Source organism: Leopardus geoffroyi, chromosome C1, assembly GCF_018350155.1.
Source record: "Leopardus geoffroyi isolate Oge1 chromosome C1, O.geoffroyi_Oge1_pat1.0, whole genome shotgun sequence".
Lineage (NCBI taxonomy): Eukaryota > Metazoa > Chordata > Mammalia > Carnivora > Felidae > Leopardus > Leopardus geoffroyi.
The window spans coordinates 5932954-5950393 of record NC_059328.1 but is presented as its reverse complement, the minus strand read 5'-3'; the positions used below and the strand labels follow the sequence as shown (position 1 = coordinate 5950393).

At 43.9% G+C, this 17440-nt stretch overlaps 1 protein-coding gene and 1 long non-coding RNA gene across 10 annotated transcripts in view; one reads left to right on the top strand and one right to left on the bottom strand.

The window, feature by feature from the left end:
* The window catches only part of RERE (arginine-glutamic acid dipeptide repeats), a 424545-nt gene that overhangs the window by 283314 nt on the left and 123791 nt on the right, over positions 1-17440 (top strand). For 7 of the 9 annotated variants that reach the window (XM_045475552.1, XM_045475551.1, XM_045475545.1 and 4 more), the window contains one exon: positions 14724-14772. In XM_045475552.1, coding sequence (XP_045331508.1) covers positions 14724-14772 — 49 coding nt within the window. Of the gene's footprint in view, positions 1-1298; positions 1637-14723; positions 14773-17440 lie in introns of those variants that run through there. The other 2 variants (XM_045475553.1, XM_045475554.1) reach the window with 2 other exon arrangements.
* Positions 424-2227, bottom strand: LOC123597149. Its single transcript, XR_006711999.1, has 2 exons — positions 1594-2227; positions 424-1126 (listed from the first exon to the last, which is right to left on the bottom strand). It is a non-coding gene; the product is annotated as an uncharacterized LOC123597149 (long non-coding RNA).

Genomic DNA, 17440 nt, shown 5'->3' with positions numbered 1-17440 from the left:
CCTGCTTCCGATTCTGTGTCTCCCTCTCTCTCTGCCCCTCCCCCGTTCATGCTCTGTCTCTCTCTGTCCCCCAAAAAATAAATAAACGTTGAAAAAAAAAAAAAAAGAAATGGAACGGCTCCTCCATTTATTTTAGGAAACTTGAGGATGCTGAGTACTCTCTTAAGCAGGTTTTAATTTCTTCACACCCTGTTATATTTGTGGGAAGCACAATTGGCACTGCTCTTTCCTACTCTTTCTGGACCTTTGTAGATTTTCGGGAGTTTCATGGTCTTACTTTCCTTTTTTTTTTTTTTTTTTTTTTATCATAACTGAGTAATCACACATAGAATCATCTCTTAGTTTGCAAATGGACACTAAGCTTGCGTTTACCTCCAGAGCCAGAATATCTTACGTGGCTGACAGCCCAGTTTGCCTTTGTGCTGGAGGTGGAGGTTGTGGGGAGAGGGCACAAAATGTGTTTTTAAAGATTTTAACAGAAAATGTCTTGGCCGGTACTGTGGACGATACGGATACGTTGCTCAGTATGACGAGGATGGCGTGGCCTTGTTGATGTGGCTTGAGAAATCTTTTCTGATTAAATTGCAAATGAATTTAGCTTCATGGGCAATGCTGTAAACCATTGCCTAGAATTTTGAATCGGGAGACCTCCAATGAGATTTGTAGATGCTCGAGTGTTTGTGGCCAGGTGTCCTTTGCCCTGTTGGTTTGAACTTTCCTACCCTTCTTAGTGTTACAAGTCCATTCTTCAAGCGAGACATGCCCGACTGGGTTCGTATCTCTTCAGGAAATGTTTTTATTTGCTATTTAGGCCATTTTAGAGCGGCTCGTTGAAGGGAGATTAGGCTCTTTGCACAAAACGCAGCAAGCTCCGGCCACCCCGCTTGCTCTACTGTCTACACTGTGTTTGTGGCTGTGACGATACCCAGGACTCCATAGCTTTGCCAGGATCGTTCGTGTGGCCTTTTCCCAAACGTTTACAAAGTTTTCCAGACGAGATTCGTGGGGTGGTTTCCCTTCGGAAGCTACTGGCATGTTTAGAAGTGCACTGCAGTTTCTGGTCACTCACCGTATCTATGGTCATTCCTCTCCGTGGACCTTTTGATCTTGTTTCCTCTTGAAGACCCTGCCGTTAAAAACCACAGTTAAGAAAGCAAGGGCAGACAAGAGTTGCCGCCGCCTCGTCAGGGCAGGGCGGCTGCCTGAAGCCTGTGGACGGTGCGGCTCGCCGAGCTCCCCGGGGTTGGCCGTCTCGGATCCCCTTTCCGAGGCCCCGCTTCCCTGCACACTAGCTTGGTTTGCAGGGAGAAGCCGCAGTCTGTTGGCTGGGCTTTATTTACGGAAACAGCAGGGTTGAGATTGATTGCGTTGAGAGACAGTGTATGGATGAGGGAGGGTCACAGCACATGCTCAGTCCTGTCAGAGTGAGGGGGAAGTTTCTGCGTTCTGCGTGAAGGCTTAGGTCATAGCACAAGCTCAGTGAGAGCTCTGTGAGGTCTCTCAGACTGCATGTGCCTCCATTTTGAGTTGTTAGAGTAGAAAAGGGCAGAGTTTTGACACTGAGTCGAGGTTCAGGGACACAGCTAGACTCACCAGAGCCTCTGTTAGTCATGGATGATCCATTCAGCCCCTGCAGGTAGGCTCTCTCCCTCTGGCCTCACCGGAACAGTGATGGGTTTTGCTGCTCGTTCTGACTTCTGAAGATGTTTCTGAATCATTTCATCATTCACGGTGCCTGTTCCCGAGAGCCTCCCGTTCGGCCCTGGCTGGCCACGTAGGTGGTGTCGCGAGGCCCGAAATCAGCGCTGAGAACGGGGTCGGCGCGGAGCTGCCCTCGGCAGATGGAGAACCTCGTGGGTCCTGCTGTCCCCGGGCTTCTCCCCTTCCCCGCCCCTCCCCTCTTCCTCTCGGGGTGTAGTTTCCACCCGAGTCCCGCACGGATGCCCGGCGCCGAGCCTGCTTGCCGTCGGGCACCTGCAGGGCAAACCCGCCCGCCGGCCGTTCCGTTGCCGTGTGGCGGGGAGGGAATGCCTGGGCCCAAGAGCAGCTCTGTTTGGATGTTTTAGGAAGGGTGGTAGGTGGGCAGCTATTGGTTGCTTTGAAGGTGGGTGGAACTTGTTTTGATTGAGAGCCTGTTTGCCAGAGCAAATTATATTTCTTGTGATCTGTTTCTGAAGTCTGGAAATGAAATAGCGTATACGTTTTGACACACGCAGGAAGCAGTTGTGGATTACGGTCGCGACATTATCACCTTAAAATGGATTTTTTTTTAGACACGTTTTCTCTTGCTTCAAAAGGAAAGAACCCGTTCTTTTCAGAGCTTAGGGAAAATGTCTTGGAAATTAAAAAAAAAAAATTGTATGCGGTGACGTGTGTGAGAGAAGTTAAGATTCCAGGTATTGTGTTTATATTGATTTTGTTTGTTTCAGCAGAAGGTGGCGTTTGTGGTGTATATGCATTTTGGTGGGTGACGTGTGAATTCTGTAGGAGAAGAGTAAAAAGAGGAGTTGAGGAGAAGGTGGAGCACTGACCGGGCCAGTTTCTGTGCCCACCGCTCGATGGGCCCGACACGTGTCTTTTCTGGGAGGGGAAGCTGCGGTTTTTTTGTGTGTCCCGTGTGCGGCCAGGGCTCAGACAGACACCTCTCACCATGGTGAACGTAGGGAGCCCGTCACACTACTCAGATTCAGGAAAAGTTGAATTCTTACCCAGATAGTACGTGAAGTTTGTGGGTGATATTAGTTGTCCCTCTTTGGTTCGTCTCCCCTTTTTTCTTCAGATGAAAGTTGGAAAACATTTTTGAAGTGACACTTAAGTTACTGTGCGTCTGTGAGGATGAATGGAGGAAGTACGCGGTAGGGAGGAACGGACGGCTGGAAGATGCCCAGAGGATAGGGAAGCAATTCATGGGCCACTGATGACGCGGGGAGACATTCCGAGTGTAAGCTGTGCGTCGTGCGCTGTGGACGTGGAGCCGTGCGTACTCACCTCTAGTCGGAGGAGGCCCCTGGTTTTGGTAGAAAGTTGTAAGGAAGGCGAGGGTGAATTCTAGCCACTGGCTTCCAGCAGGTTCAGTCTGGGGATTGTGATTCAGGGGATGAATTAATTGCACAGGGATAATTTGGAGTAGTGCGTTTATCACTATTTTTGATCTTTTTTTCCTGTTGATACCAGGACTGTCTTCCCAGTGATCACATTTATTTGAACATTGCATTTGGGAATTTGGGGCAGTTTTTCCCCATACCACGCAGTGTTGCTTCTGGAACTGGTCTCATTTCACTCCATTCAGAATACTCTTCCTTTCTGCTTTTCTCTTGTAAGTCTAAAATTACCCTCTCTCCGGACAAGAGGATCTAGGCCCCGAGGCACTTAACCCCCAAGACTCGTTTCAGAAAATCCTCATTTGAGTCAGGAGAATACTCGTCCGGAAAGCAGTTGTGGAACTGCCTTTCTGTTGTAGGGTCTTCAGGTCTTCAACTTTTTTATGTTTAGCAAACAAAGCGTGAATTGGAAGCTATGCTCAGGAATCAGCTCCGGTCAGGTTCCTCCTGCTGGCCCGGCCAGCCTGGCCTGGCCTAATACAAATGTGCACTCGTGAGCTCGTGTGTAGCCGCTTAGTCCGATGGCGAGGACTCGTGGTTACCACTGCTGTCCAGAGTCGGATTTTTGTGTTTCAGATCAGGTAAATAGGTCACAAGGGCTGTTCTTTGTGTCGTGTGCGTTTGTTCTGTGTTTTCCTGTCTTGGGAAAATAGAATGTTACTTGTTGACCAGCCATCCCCTGCTTTGGGGTTTCTGTGCTTGTCTGGTGGTGGTGGCACCGAAGGAACGGCACACGGGAGGTCATTCTCTTGGTTCCTGAAGTTGCCCAGGGCCCGCACAGCTTGGGCATCGGAAGGATTTTCATTTCGTTTTGGCCTCGGGCTCTCCTCCTGTTGTACTTCAGAGTAGCGGGAAATGTTGGTGAACATGGACAGCATATGTTTCCAACAGAACGTAAAAATAAAAGTTCATCAAAATATTGCCTTGTTTTTAGCTTTTCTTGTCATTTTATTAGAATCTTGAATCAGAGTCCAAGGTTGAAGCTTAAATCTAAAGTGTTCCTTCCTCTTAAAAAAAATTTTTTTTAATGTTTATTTTTGAGAGAGAGACACAGACTGTGAGTGGGGGAGGGGCAGCGAGAGAGGGGGAGACAGAACCCGAAGCAGCTCCAGGCTCCGAGCTGTCAGCACAGAGCCCAGTGCGGGGCTCGAACTCACTAACCGTGAGATCATGACCTGAGCTGAAGTCGGACGCTTAACCGACTGAGCCACCCAGGCGCCCCTAAAGCGTTCCCATAAAACAGACATTTTGCAGTGCCTGTGAATCTGCTGATAACATAGCTCCGTTTTTGACCACTTTCTAGATTCTTGTCTGGTGCGTTAGCTATGGATGGGAAGACTCTGGTACACCTGAGACCTGATGTTCACCACGTCTGTGATTCTCCAGTTGTTCATTGTTCCTGATCCTTCTTCCTTCTGAATTCATTTTTCATTTTCCACTTTACTTTTTGGTCATTACTGAACTGAGCTGTCTTTCTGCCGGAGAGGCATTTATTCTAAAGCTATAAAAAAAAAAATGCCAGCCAGAATGAGAGAGAAAATAGAAAATACAGGCTTAAAGGGAGATTTGAAGTAATGAATTTCATGAATTTGTGTCCATTCACGAGTCTTCCCCACAAACTGATGATCCTCTGTATTGAGCAGTTTGTGATAGGGGAGAATACAGGTTCCTGCACATAATCTTTAAAAGCAGATCTGAAAAAAACTAATCTTTTCTGGTATACCTTTTGATACTTGGGGTCTAAGCTAAAACAGTTCATTTTAATTCAGTTGAGACAATTAGATGTTATTTCTGTCAGAGTTCTTTGACTTATACATTGTATACTTATACACTTATACAGTGACTGATTGTCTCTTGGGCGTGGGCTACATCTGTTCTTATAGCCTTAGTTCCTTTTAGAGAGCCTGCCAAATGGGCCTCCGATGTAAGTATGTTGAATAAATTAGTGGTGTCGATGGTAAGAGGAAAGAGTAGATTTGGAGCTAGATGGTATGGTTCAAATTCCACCCAATTAGTGACACTGGACGAGCTGTGACACTGGATGAGTTTATACACTCCTCTCAATTTCCGTGTTCTCATGGGTCATATTTCCGTATGACCGTATCTCCAATCAGATAAATATGATTTTTCACAGATGTTGTAAAGATGGGGTGAAAACACTTATGAAAGTGCTTGGCACTCAGTTGCTCAGTGTGTTATTTTTATTAATTCCAAGGCCAAGTCTGCAATCTCATGTGGGTATGGTTATCTCAGCAGCATCTATAGTTTTTGTCAGTCTAGTTAAGACAATGTCAAGTGTTACGGTAATTAAATTAGTGATCAGTATACTTAACTGCCATTTACTGATCTCCTTTCTTCTCTTGCCCTTTGGGTGTTTTACATCGGAAGCTTTACTTCCATGCTGTGTAAAACGTTCAGTGTGTTCGGCATTAAACATTGTTCCTTTCTTACCTCTTCCTGATTATGTGTGTGTGTGTGTGTGTGTGTGTGAGAGAGAGAGAGAGAGAGAGAGAGAGAATGCTGTGAAGGCTGCCTCCTCCCCCTCTTCCTCCCACCCCCATACTTACACCACCACATTGCATAGGGCAGTGGTCATGTTTTTCATAGTATTTCTCAGAGACTTCCTAGTGGGAACAAAGAAAGGTTCACACATGCATTGAGGACATACTTACCAATAGTCCAGTCTCCCTCTTTTTCTGGGGATGCTGTGTTTCTGTTTTTATAAAGTGTGATTTTAGTGTGCAGAAAGCCAGCAACATTTTTGGTCAGGAGATCGGCTTAATCTTCAAATATTGCTGCTTTATAAATTATTTCAATCACCGTGGGATTTAAAAAGCAAGTCTGTTTTCCAAAGCATCATGTTTGTGCATATAGCTTTGTGTTGGGCTGTGATGACCATTTTTGAAATGAGATCCTTTTTCATGTGCTTAAAAAAACATTTTTTTTACCCATTTTTTCCATGATGTGTACTTTGTATAGAGGCCACATTTTTTGTATCTTATTGTCAGCATGGACGTTCTTCTCATGCCTCAGCCAATGCCCAAATTCTTAGTTCTGGACTCTGACTTGTGTTTAGAGGGGACTCTGGAAAGGAGAGCTACTTCAGTGGCCTGGAATCCTCTCTGATTAACCCAGTGTGGCCCCTCAAAAGGGCACCTTTGTCTCCTCAGGCCTTGGTTCCTTCTGTTAAGCTAGACGATTAGATCACATGGCCTCTAAGGAACTTTCCATCAGAGAAAATCTAAGATACTCTGATTTGAGATTTTGACCAGCTTCTATGTTGACCTTTGCATTTGTGTATGCAAATTGGGATTTTAAATCTTTCAGTTGTTGATGGATTCTCCACCTCCCTCTCTCTCTCTCTCTCTCTCTCTCTCTCTCTCTCTCTCTCTCTCTCGATAATTCAGTATTCATTCAAAATATTCTTCCCGCTGGGCAGGAGGGCTAGCCTTCTGTCGCACGTGACTTGGCTTAATTTTGCATCAAAGTGCTTAGTTGCTGTCTATGACTAAACGATAGTTGAGTTAAAATACTGGAGTCATTTATTCATTTAGAATATATTTAGTGAGTGCCAGTGGGCCCTGGGATATAATGGTGAGCTAAAAAAGACTCAGTTCCTTACCTGCATGGAGCTTTCAGTCTAAGCACATTGAAAGAAATAATAACACAAAATGCATATAAAATTGTGCCTGTGATGAGGGCTGAAGAGAGGTAGGTGGTGCTCTGGGAACTCCTGGTAGAGAGTTCGCTCCTGTTGTCACCTGCCACCAGTACTTAGAGCTAATAATAGCAGTGGCCCCTGTGCAGCAGGACGATGCTGCTTCTCTCCGTAGATCATCTTTTATTTTTGTAGCAACCTTGCAAACTAGTCCATCATGAACTTCATCTCACAGATGAGGAAACAGGCTCAGAGAGGTCGAATTGTGTCCTTAAGATCACATTGAGGCTAATAAAATTTTGGTACTGAGATTTTAACCCGTCTTCCTTTGACTCTGAAGTCTGTGCTCATCCCCTGGCCCTGAGCATCTAGGCTCAGGTGTATGTGCTATCTCCTCCCTCCCAGTCGTGGGGAGCCACGGTCATGGGGCATCTCAGGGTGTACAAAGCGCAGTGATCTTACTCAGATTTGGGGAGTTTCTTAAGACAAATGGGAGTATGTTCTGGAATAGCATACAAAATGTATATGGGTTTTTACGATACTATGTCAGACTTTAAAGATATTTCAGACTTGTTAAAGACTGCTTTGGAAATAAGTGTTCATGCTGGAGAAATCTGAGAAACGCTGCATGCTATTCTAGTTTTCTTTCTTACCAGTCTCATTTTCACTCCTGCCCACAACCCTTCTTACAAAAAAAAGTGATTCTGATAAATTGCCTTTCGATTTTCCTAAAATTTGGTGTATTTGCTCTGGACCTACAGTCTGTTTCTGTGATCGCTTTCTGAATGAGCTAGTAAATAGAGTTTCTAGAGGCTTCTTTGTGTTGATTTCATGTCAGTCTTCCTGCTCAACTGAACACCTTATGGAAAAGATAAGAATGACCTCTTCTCTGAGCCTTGTGACCTGGAGGATAGGTACAGGAAGATCGCATAGTGATTTCATTCACACGTAACATTAGCCGCAGAGAAGGAGTCTGACTGGAGAGTTACACGGTCCCAGGCTTTGGGGAGTGGGCCGCAGGCCACACTGCTGTTACGTGCTGGGCTTGGATTGGGGACCAGGTCTGGGTTTATGATGGGAACTCGTGCCGGCTCCCTGTAAAAGGCCTCTTTTCTGCCAGCTCATGTCTTCTCCCCTGGACCCTGTGCCCTTGTCCCTCTTCCTCCTCTGTGGACACAGTCAGGTAGAGATATTTGGGTGTCTTGAGTGAAGGTTCCTCCCCAGACCCTCGCCTCTCCCACCCTGCATCTGGCCAGCCGGCTTTCTCATCTCCTTTGCGTAGATGCTTCTCCCTTTTTGATATTCCGTTACAGGCTTCCTGCTCCTTTCTGTCCATTCCCTGTTTACTTCTTAGACTAAAATGTTTCCATGGTAACAGGTTACTTTTCAAAGGGAACATCTTGTCATTTTATTTAATCCACTGCAGCTGAAGAGGACTGAAATATTAAGTTGTAGTTGCCATGGATACTGCTTTGTTACATGGATTTCTTTTGTATCAGATTTCATATACAATGAATTTCGTTCTTTTTTTTAATACTCCAGGAATAAACACAGTGACTTGCCGTTATTGTTGTAATTTGGCTTCTGAGACTATTTTCATAGTCCAAAGCAAAGATTTGTAGAATAATGGGGACCGAACCTCAACTGTTTGAAAAACATATAGTATTTACATTAGCCTCACAGAGAAATGCCTCCTTGCTGGTGAGGTTGGTGACAATTTTTTTTTTCTTGTCTTCTCTCTTCTCTCTTCTCTCTTCTCTCTCTCTCTCTCTCTCTCTCTCTTCTTTTTTTTTTTTTTTTTGTACTATGATTCAGTTAGGGATGTCTCACAAAGGATGAGCTCACATCAGAACCCTTAGTAAACACAGAGAAAAAAGAATTATGTGACTTGAGTTAATTCCTTGAATCTCCTTTCTTCGGTTAGTTGTTCAGTTGTCTGCAGTACATCGGAGGGGAATCTATTAGTCATTTAGTCAGGCTTTCTTCTCTCCAGTCTGTTTGTAATACATCATTCAGCCAAACCACCTCTTTTGACTTTTTAAAAACTTAATTTTTTAGTTTCGCAGGAAGATGTAAGAGATGTAAGATACCATAGACCGCTCCGATGTACCTACCCCTTACTCCTTTCCCCCATCGCACAGCTTCAGAGCCTGGACAGGACGTTAGTACAGTGTGTGTATGGTCCGTGTATTTTATGTAACCACTGCATCACTGAGGTCTGTTTGTTACCACAAAGACCTCCCGCTCTCTCGCTGCCCCATCCCCCCGTTCCTAACACCTGGCAACCACTAATCTGTTCTCCATCTCTCTAATTTTGTTACTTTGACAGTGTTATGTAACTTGGCCTCATAATAGGTTTTCTCTTTTAACATGATTTCCAAACTAAACGGAAACTCTTTTGATAATTCTGTCTTGCTTTGGTGCTTGAAATGAAGATACGGAAAGGATAGAGGATGGGTAGGGCTTCTCGTACTGGTTCTATATGTAATTGTGTGATTTTGGTAATTTAATCGCTCTGCATTATGGGAGCTCTGACTTTGGAGTCAACTAAACTTGAGTTTGAATCCTGGTTTTCCACTTGGTAGCTGTAATCTTGGGCACTTTCGTAACTCTCAGCTTCAGTTTCCTTCTCTGGACAGGTAATAATAATAGTACCTTCCTTACAGGGTCATCCTTAAGATTAGATAAGAAAATATAAAGAATTTGCTTAGCTTAGAATGCTTGGTACGGAGTAAATGTCCACTGTATATGTTTCTTTGTTAATATGACAATTAGTGCTGTCATTTTTATCTGTAAAGTGGAGGTACCGCTTTATAGGGTTGTCCTGGGAATAATGAAATAATGTGTACCTGGCATAAACAGCACTTAGTAAGTGATAACTAGCATTGTTACTTTGCTGGTGTTTTCATACAACTGCAGGATATCTGAATTTAAGACAATGAATGTGAAAACCCTGAGGCAAAGATAAGGGTGTACCTAGATTTGTCCCACATTATCCTGGGACATGACTTCCGTCTTTGGTCTCTTATTTCGTATGTAGTGTTCTTTATCTGAGACCATCCTTGTTTGTACACCATCCTTGGTCTGGATTTTCCTTCCTTAATTGGTGACCGTCCTGTTTTTGCCCAGACCTACTGTATTAATTAAGCAACGCTGTGCATCAAACAGAAACCTCTTCAGTAGGTGTGTTATTTCAAACATAATGTAGAACAAGATCTGAATTTCTGTGACTGTCACTATTAATGCTTTCATTAATATCAAAATATTAATTTAATGAACGAATACATAGAAATGAGACTGTAGAGCACCTAGAACAGATAGAAAGTACTCAAGTGTTAGCTGTCGTTGCCATTAATTGAAGGATAAATCTGGCATCTCCTATTTTCCATCTCAATTGTGCATGACATCACAAAAATCAGGTCTGGGTAGAAGGATCCATTAAAAGGCCAAGACAGACTAATGGATTTTTAACATAAAAGAGTCCAAGGCAAGGTAAGGTTTTAGATTCACATTGTGTAAAAACCTTTCAGGAATGGTCACTTGTTGAGTTTTGGGGTAGTATAAAAAATAATATCCATAATTATCAAAAAGACTATTAAAATATCCTTCCCTTTTCCAACTATAATCTTTGTGAGGCTAGATTTTCTTGATATACTTTAACTAAGATAACATATTACAAAAGATTGAATGTAGAAGCAGATATAAAGATCCAATGGTCTTCTGTTAAGTCCTGAATGAGATTTGCAAAAAAATGTAAAACAGTGCCTCTGTTTTTCTAAGTTTTTTGTTGTTGTTGTTTGTTTAGATCCATTTAATTTCTGGGGTGTCTGGGTGGTTCAGTCGGTTAAGCATCTGACTTTGGCTCAGGTCATGATCTCACAGTTCACGAGTTTGAGCCCCACGTCGGGCTCTGGGCTGACAGCTCAGAGCCTGGAACCTGCTTCGGATTCTGTGTCTCCCTCACTCTCTGCCCCTCCCCCGCTTGCACTCTGTCTCTCCCTCTCTCAAAAATAAACATTAAAAACAATTATTTTTCATAAGAATAAGTTCTACATATTAATATGTGATGTGCTTATTGGTACATAAAATGTTTTTTTGAACTTTTTCAAAAATATAACTTCCTTGGAATGCTCAGTAACTTAAACACTGTGAAGAGTTTCTGAGACCAATAGTTTGGGAACTGCTGTGTTAAGAAGGAAGAGGAAGTATGTACTGGCCAGCATACGATTATTAAGAGTGTTTTTCACAAGCTGTTTGATACTGCATTTAGATAATAATTCCTGGTGATTTTTGTCAAGTTTTAGAGCTTAGGAGTCTAGAAATATTCATGCCACCAGGGAACTTTAAATTTGTCCTGAATGCATAATAATGCCAGGCAGGTAGTGTACTAGATTTTGGGGGACCCACAAGGTGAGCATCAGTTCCTCTGCTCTAGAAGCTTACAGGCCCATAGTGGGTGGAGGGAAATGTCCAGATGAGCCACAGCAGAGTGTCGTCCTCTGACAGAAGGAGCACGCAGTCAGAAGGGAGGAGCAACGAGGCAGCGGGAGAGGAGTGTGTCATTTAAGGTAGAGTTCGGGTGCTGTCAGAAGAGGGGAGGACGGTGACTGCGCAGCGGATCGTGGATAGGCCTGGTACTGGCCGTTTCCCAGGAGGCCTCCTTCTGGTCTCTCACCTCCAGTTCGTGTGCTGACAGTTTTTCTGTCACATGCATCCAGTTCTCTCTGATCGGGCATGTTGCTATCAGCCTCTTTATCTTGGGCCTAAAGAACATTTCTGCCATTTATTCTGTATTCAGGAGGTCCTGCAAAGAGTAGGCTAAGGCCGTTGTTTGCTTACCTCGGATCCTCATCCCCCTCAAAAATAACTTTGGTGTATCTCTTGCTATATGAAACCCTAGTATTTGAAAGTTGCGCACGGTTGGGGCACCTGCGTGGCTCAGTCGGTTAAGCGTCCGACTTGGCTCTGTTTGTGGGTTCGAGCCCCGCTTTGGGCTCTGTGCTGACAGCTCAGAGCCCGGAGCCTGCTTCGGATTCTGTGACCCCCCCCCCCTCTGTCTGCCCCTCCCCCGACCCTTCAAAACTAAACAAACATTAAAAAAATTAAAAAAGAAAAGTTGCATCTGGTTGAGAAATAATTTTGTTGTAAAAATTGATTTCTAGTTTTCAAAGGTCCTTTGTTTTATTTTGGGCTTTTTAAACTACTGACCTTGTCAGTGCCATTCATTGATAGAAACAAAAATGAGAGAAACAATTTCCATTTTAGGCTCTTAAGATCCTCAGTACCTTTGTCTTTTCTCTTGTATAATTATTAGTAGTAATAATTATCAACCTATTTTGTACAAATCAATGGGATACAAGTAGTTGTATTCAATAAGGTATTTGAAGTGTTTGTTTTATTATTGTGGCACATTTTTGAGCTAATTTTGATAATACTGGCTGATGAAGGTATTAAAAAGAAAAAAAAAAAACACACAAAGAAATAAAAAAAGGGAAAAAATTAAATTAAAAACAACCCAGGAATGTTTGTCCTAGAATTGTCAAGGACTTAGCAGTGCGTGTGTAGCAGTGATGGGGAAATGCTTTCGTAGACACCCACTTGAGAACCTTGGCATGGCCTAGACCTTCTAGAAGAACCTGCAGGTTGAGCTGTGGCACAAGTTATTGGATGGGCTGTGGCCGAAACCTTCTCAGATGATGCATTTGGCTTGACCTGCTCGTAGGCAGGCAAGCGTTTGGAAAGTATCTAGAGGTAGAGGAGGGAGCTTTTGGTAGCTGATTTTGCTCGGAGCTGGTTGTTAAAGGGACAAGCTGGAAGGGAAAGGGTTGGTAATGCTGACTGCTTGTTTTTCTTAAAGTACTCATGATTAAAATAGCCTCCTGGCCTATGTGGTTCCTCTCATACCTCCTAAAACAGCGTGTTATTCCTACATGAACCTACTAGAATAGTCCATCTTTTGACTTGTTTTTCAACACACCATTCTCCTGGTGGGGAAACGAAGATGCCTTGTAGATCAAAACCAGCACTCAGTGCAGACTTTTTTCCCCACCTCGTCCCACTTCTGTAGAGAACCCCCCCCCCCCCCCCCCGCACTCGTCCTTGGGAAGTCCTCTGTTTTGCCCTGCTGTTGTGCTCCCTTCAGAGGTGAAGGGTTGGAAATTAACCACTTCCTGCACTGTCATCTCCTTGTGAAGCCTGCCTGGTGTTGATCACTTCCTGGGCATTTTTGGACCCTGTTCCTCCTGAGATGATCTGTGACTGTAAATGTAGCGATTGGACCTGTTGTGGCTTTGTGGGGTGATGCCACCTCCCGGGTAGTTGGAGAGTAAGTGTCTTAAGAACTGGGCCACGTGTCTTCTTCCCTTGTGGTTTAGTCTCCTCCCTTCCTTTGTCGTTTCTATTGCCCGCTTTCCTGAAATAAGACTCTTCGTGAGAAAAATTGTTGGGTCAGAAGAAGAAAGCATCAGGCCTGAAGGAAGTAATCGTTTTCCACAATTCATGTTAACAACCTCAATGGGATGATGGGGGTGCCGGCTCTGCGGAGGACAGTCCCGAGACCGGCAGCCTCTCTGCCCCTGTGCTGTCTGTACACTCGCAGCACAGCCGCGTCCACCGATAGCCGTCGGCGGCTCTCACTGTGGCACGGCCTTCTCCGTGGCTCTACTGCAGACGCAAAGGTGGCCGCACAACACGGCAGATTTGTCCCTGGGCACAGAAGGGGCGTCCTGAGGTAGCCCACGGTCCGTCGTGACTCAGAGTTGACAGGAACCGGGAGCTGGGACTGTGCCCCAGTGGGTGCCCTGTGCGAGGCCGGGACGGAAAGGCACTCAGTCAGCACCTCGTGAAGGAGTGAGAGGGGAAGGCAGTCCACCCTTTGCGGGCGCTGTGGGGTGAAATGGGGAGATAGGAAAGGCTTCACAGAAATAGTGGCTTCTAAAAGGACCCTGGATGGTGAGAATTTCGAGCAAGGGAGGGTGAGCAGGTGCGGTGAGAATGACCTAGAAACGAAGTAAAGTCTTCCACCTCTTGGACCTGCTGGGCTCATTCCCACACATCTTTTCCATCTCTGCTTGTTCTGCTTTATTTAATGAGGCCTTTCCTGTCTGTGCTGTGTAAAGAACTGGGGAAATATTTCATCATTCACTGTCTGCTTGATTCTTTGGCCCTTACTATCGTCTAACCTATTATTTGTTTCTTCATTTTATACCCAAGTGAGCATAGAAGTTCCAGTTAGGCAGGGACACTGTATTGTTCACTGCTTTATCCACAACATCTAGGCCAGTTCTGAGCATATAATAGGTACTTAATAAATATTTGCTGAATGGATGCGTGACCCAGTGTGTGTGCTAGGAACCATAGCTGTCTTGCTCATCTTTAAAACATTTTTTTAGTGTTTGTTTATTTTTGAGAGACAGAGCATGAGTAGGGGAGGGGCAGAGAGCGGGGCGGGGGGGGAGGGGGGGACGCAGAATCCGAGGCAGCCTCCAGGCCCCGAGCTGTCAGCACAGAGCCCGATGTGGGTCTCGAACTCACAGATCATGAGATCGTGACCTGAGCCGAAGTCGGTCACTTAACCAACTGAGCCACCCGGGCCCCCCGTATCTTGTTTATCTTTTAATAAGGTTTACAGTAGGGCACGAGCAGTGTTTTGAAAAGAAGAAACCTCTGTTGGGGTTGTACCGTAGCAATGTACCTCCCTCTGAGGTGTGAAGGACCAATGGTATAGATAGGTACTCAAGACGGGGAGTTGCAGTCAGGGATTTTTTTTAGAAGAAAGAGATTTTAGAGATGTGCATGGGCTTTGGGCGTGCACATGTGCAGGACAACACTCGAAGTAGTGGGGAACTTAATTCTTCCTGTTTTATCCCTCATTTATTTCAAGTGAATTATTTTCCTTGAAACAATGTGTGAATGTTTATGCCTGAACTATATGGTGCTAACCTAATCTGCTCTTTCCATGACAGGAGGCTGAACAGCACCCAGGGAGAAATTCGTGTTGGTCCTAGCCATCAGGTAAAGCAAATTTCAGTAGCTTCTCTGATGGAGTTTTATTTCTCATTATTCTGCTGGCCCTTGATTCTGTTGAGCAGCAACTTAGAATTGTTGTTACGCTTAAGGGAATGTCATATAAATACAGAGATTTTTTTTTTTCTTTCTGATCGTCACATACTTTTTAAAATCGTGGTAAGATACATATAATGTAAAATGTACCATTCTAAACATTTTTAAGTGTACATTTCAGTGCTGGTAAGTACATTCATGTTGCTGTGCAGTCGTCACCACCATACCATCTACCCCCAGAACTTTCTCACCTTCCCAAACTGAGACTCTGTACCCATTAAACACTAACTCCCCATCTCCCTCCCCAAGCCCCTGGTAACCCCTGTCCTGCTTTCTGTCTCCACGAATTTGACTGCCCTAGGTTTCTCATATCCTTGGATTGCACAGTACTTGTCCTTCTGTCCGGCTTCTTTTACGTAACATAAGACCTTCAGGGTTCATTCACCCCTGTCGTAGCACAAACCAGAATGTAATTTCCTTTTAAGGCTGAATCTTCATCATTTGTTTATACCGCCACATTTCGTTGATACATTCATTTATTGATGGACATTTGGTCCCTACATACTTTCATTTTAACTTTTTAATAACCCCTGTCCTTCAGAAGAGTCCAGATGGTTAGGCTCTTTGTTTGTCAGCAGCTTGTTGTGTCAGGGCCTGTGTCCTATTTTGTTCAGTTTACTGAGACTCTTAGTGTCATGTTTGACATGACATCAGTCTCTTTTTTCCTCCTTCCCCCACTTTGTAAGGACAGAGAGGTTTCGGTAGTCTGTTTACATGTTCATTTTTCTGTCTGGACGTTGAGCATTTCTTATATGTCATTCATATTTCTAAGAATCTATTTTAACTCTGTAATGAGAAAGAAATGAAGAAGGGAGGGAATATTAAAGTCAAAACACAGAAACAGGGGCATCTAATTTCTAGTGGACACTTCGCATCCCAGAACTAGGATTATAACTGAGACCGGCAAAAAAAAGCTGCACGTGATCACTCCCCTTATTGCCCGCCCTGTCCCCGCACAACCCTTTCCTTGGTGTGGCCTGTTAGGGCATCTGCCTACCACTTCTCAACTGTATTTTCTGTGCCTTCAGGTCTAGGAGTCCAGTCTAATCGGGATCTAGTCCTTACCTGGTTCCCTGTGACTGCGCGTCCCCCTTCTGCCCTCTTGCCGCCGTATTTTCCCACCCATGTTTCTTCTTCCCCGTTGTGCTTCTAGTGTCTTGAGATCTTTGTACGAAAGCTTTATTTTACGATTTTTTGCCTTGCCATAACAGAAAAAGTGGTTTTTAAGTAAAAGATACTTAAATTCTTGCTTAGGTTTTTTTATACTTAGGTTATGCTTGGATTTTTGTATACCTTCATTTATTTTGTACCAGATTTTAAATATCTTTATTAGGCTTTGTGGGTTTTTTTCCCAACAAGACATGTTTTGGAACACCAAATATGAAAGGACTTTTTTTTTTTTAATAGGCAGTATTTTCCTTATTAAAATTTTAATTTCTTTTTAGGCACAACATTAACACATGTAGAAGTCAAGAAAGAATGGTACAATAAATCCCCTGATCCTTATTACTTCGTTTTCACACCTACCAAGTTAGGATCAAACTTGTTTCATTTATTCTCCTTACATCCCTCCAACTATTATTTTGAAATGATTCACAAATCTATCATTTTACTTGTAAATATCCCAAAGATAAGAGCCCTTTCCAAAAACCAAAATCACAGTATGTAGCACCTAATAAAAATTAGCAATTTCTTAAATGCCCACCAGGACTGGATTTCCGTAATTGTCTTTTTTTTTTTTTACGGTTCAAATTGGAATGTGAGTAAGAGCCATGCATTGCAAGTGGTTGATAGGTCTCTTAAATCTCTTTTAATTCATCTGTTGTTCTTATTTTCCCCTTCTCTCAGTGTATGTATTGAAGAAGGTGAGTGTTTTGTCCAGTAGGGTGTCCCACAGTCTGGATTTGGCTGATTGCATCTTTATGTGTCATTAGACTTGTCCCGTGTCCTTGGCATATCTTGCAAATGAGTAGTTAAAATCTAGAAGTTTAATCCTATGCTCCTTTGGTCCTCTGTCTCTGGCGTGGGTGGTGCTGTGTCTGTCTACCAGGAGGTTATGCGTGTCCTTGTAAGGGTGATTTGCTGCCTTGGCTTGTTACTTAGATCTACCCTTCAAAATGGTGGTGTTCTAATCCTATCACTCCTTCATTTATTAGGTGAGTAAATGAAGCTTTCCTCTTACCAACTATTTGATTACCTGAATCACAGAGGAAAGGCAAGATAAATGTTCAATTCCTTCCTTCTGTTTACCAGTTTTCAAAAATACTGTTTCCCCCAACGTCTTCCAGTGGTCACCAGTGGATTTTAAATTATTTGTTATCTGCTAACCAGCTGTCCTTATTCTTTTTTTTCTTTTTAATTTTTATTTATTTTTGAGAGAGAGAGAGAGAGCAGAGCGCACACCCAGGAAGGGGGAGGGGGGTGGCATGTGCAGAGAGAGAGGGGGACAGAGGATCTGAAGCAGGCTCTGCACTGACAGCAGCAAGCCCGGTGTGGGGCTCAAACTTACAAACCTTGAGATCGTGACCTGAGCCGAAGTCGGATGCATAACCGCCTGAAC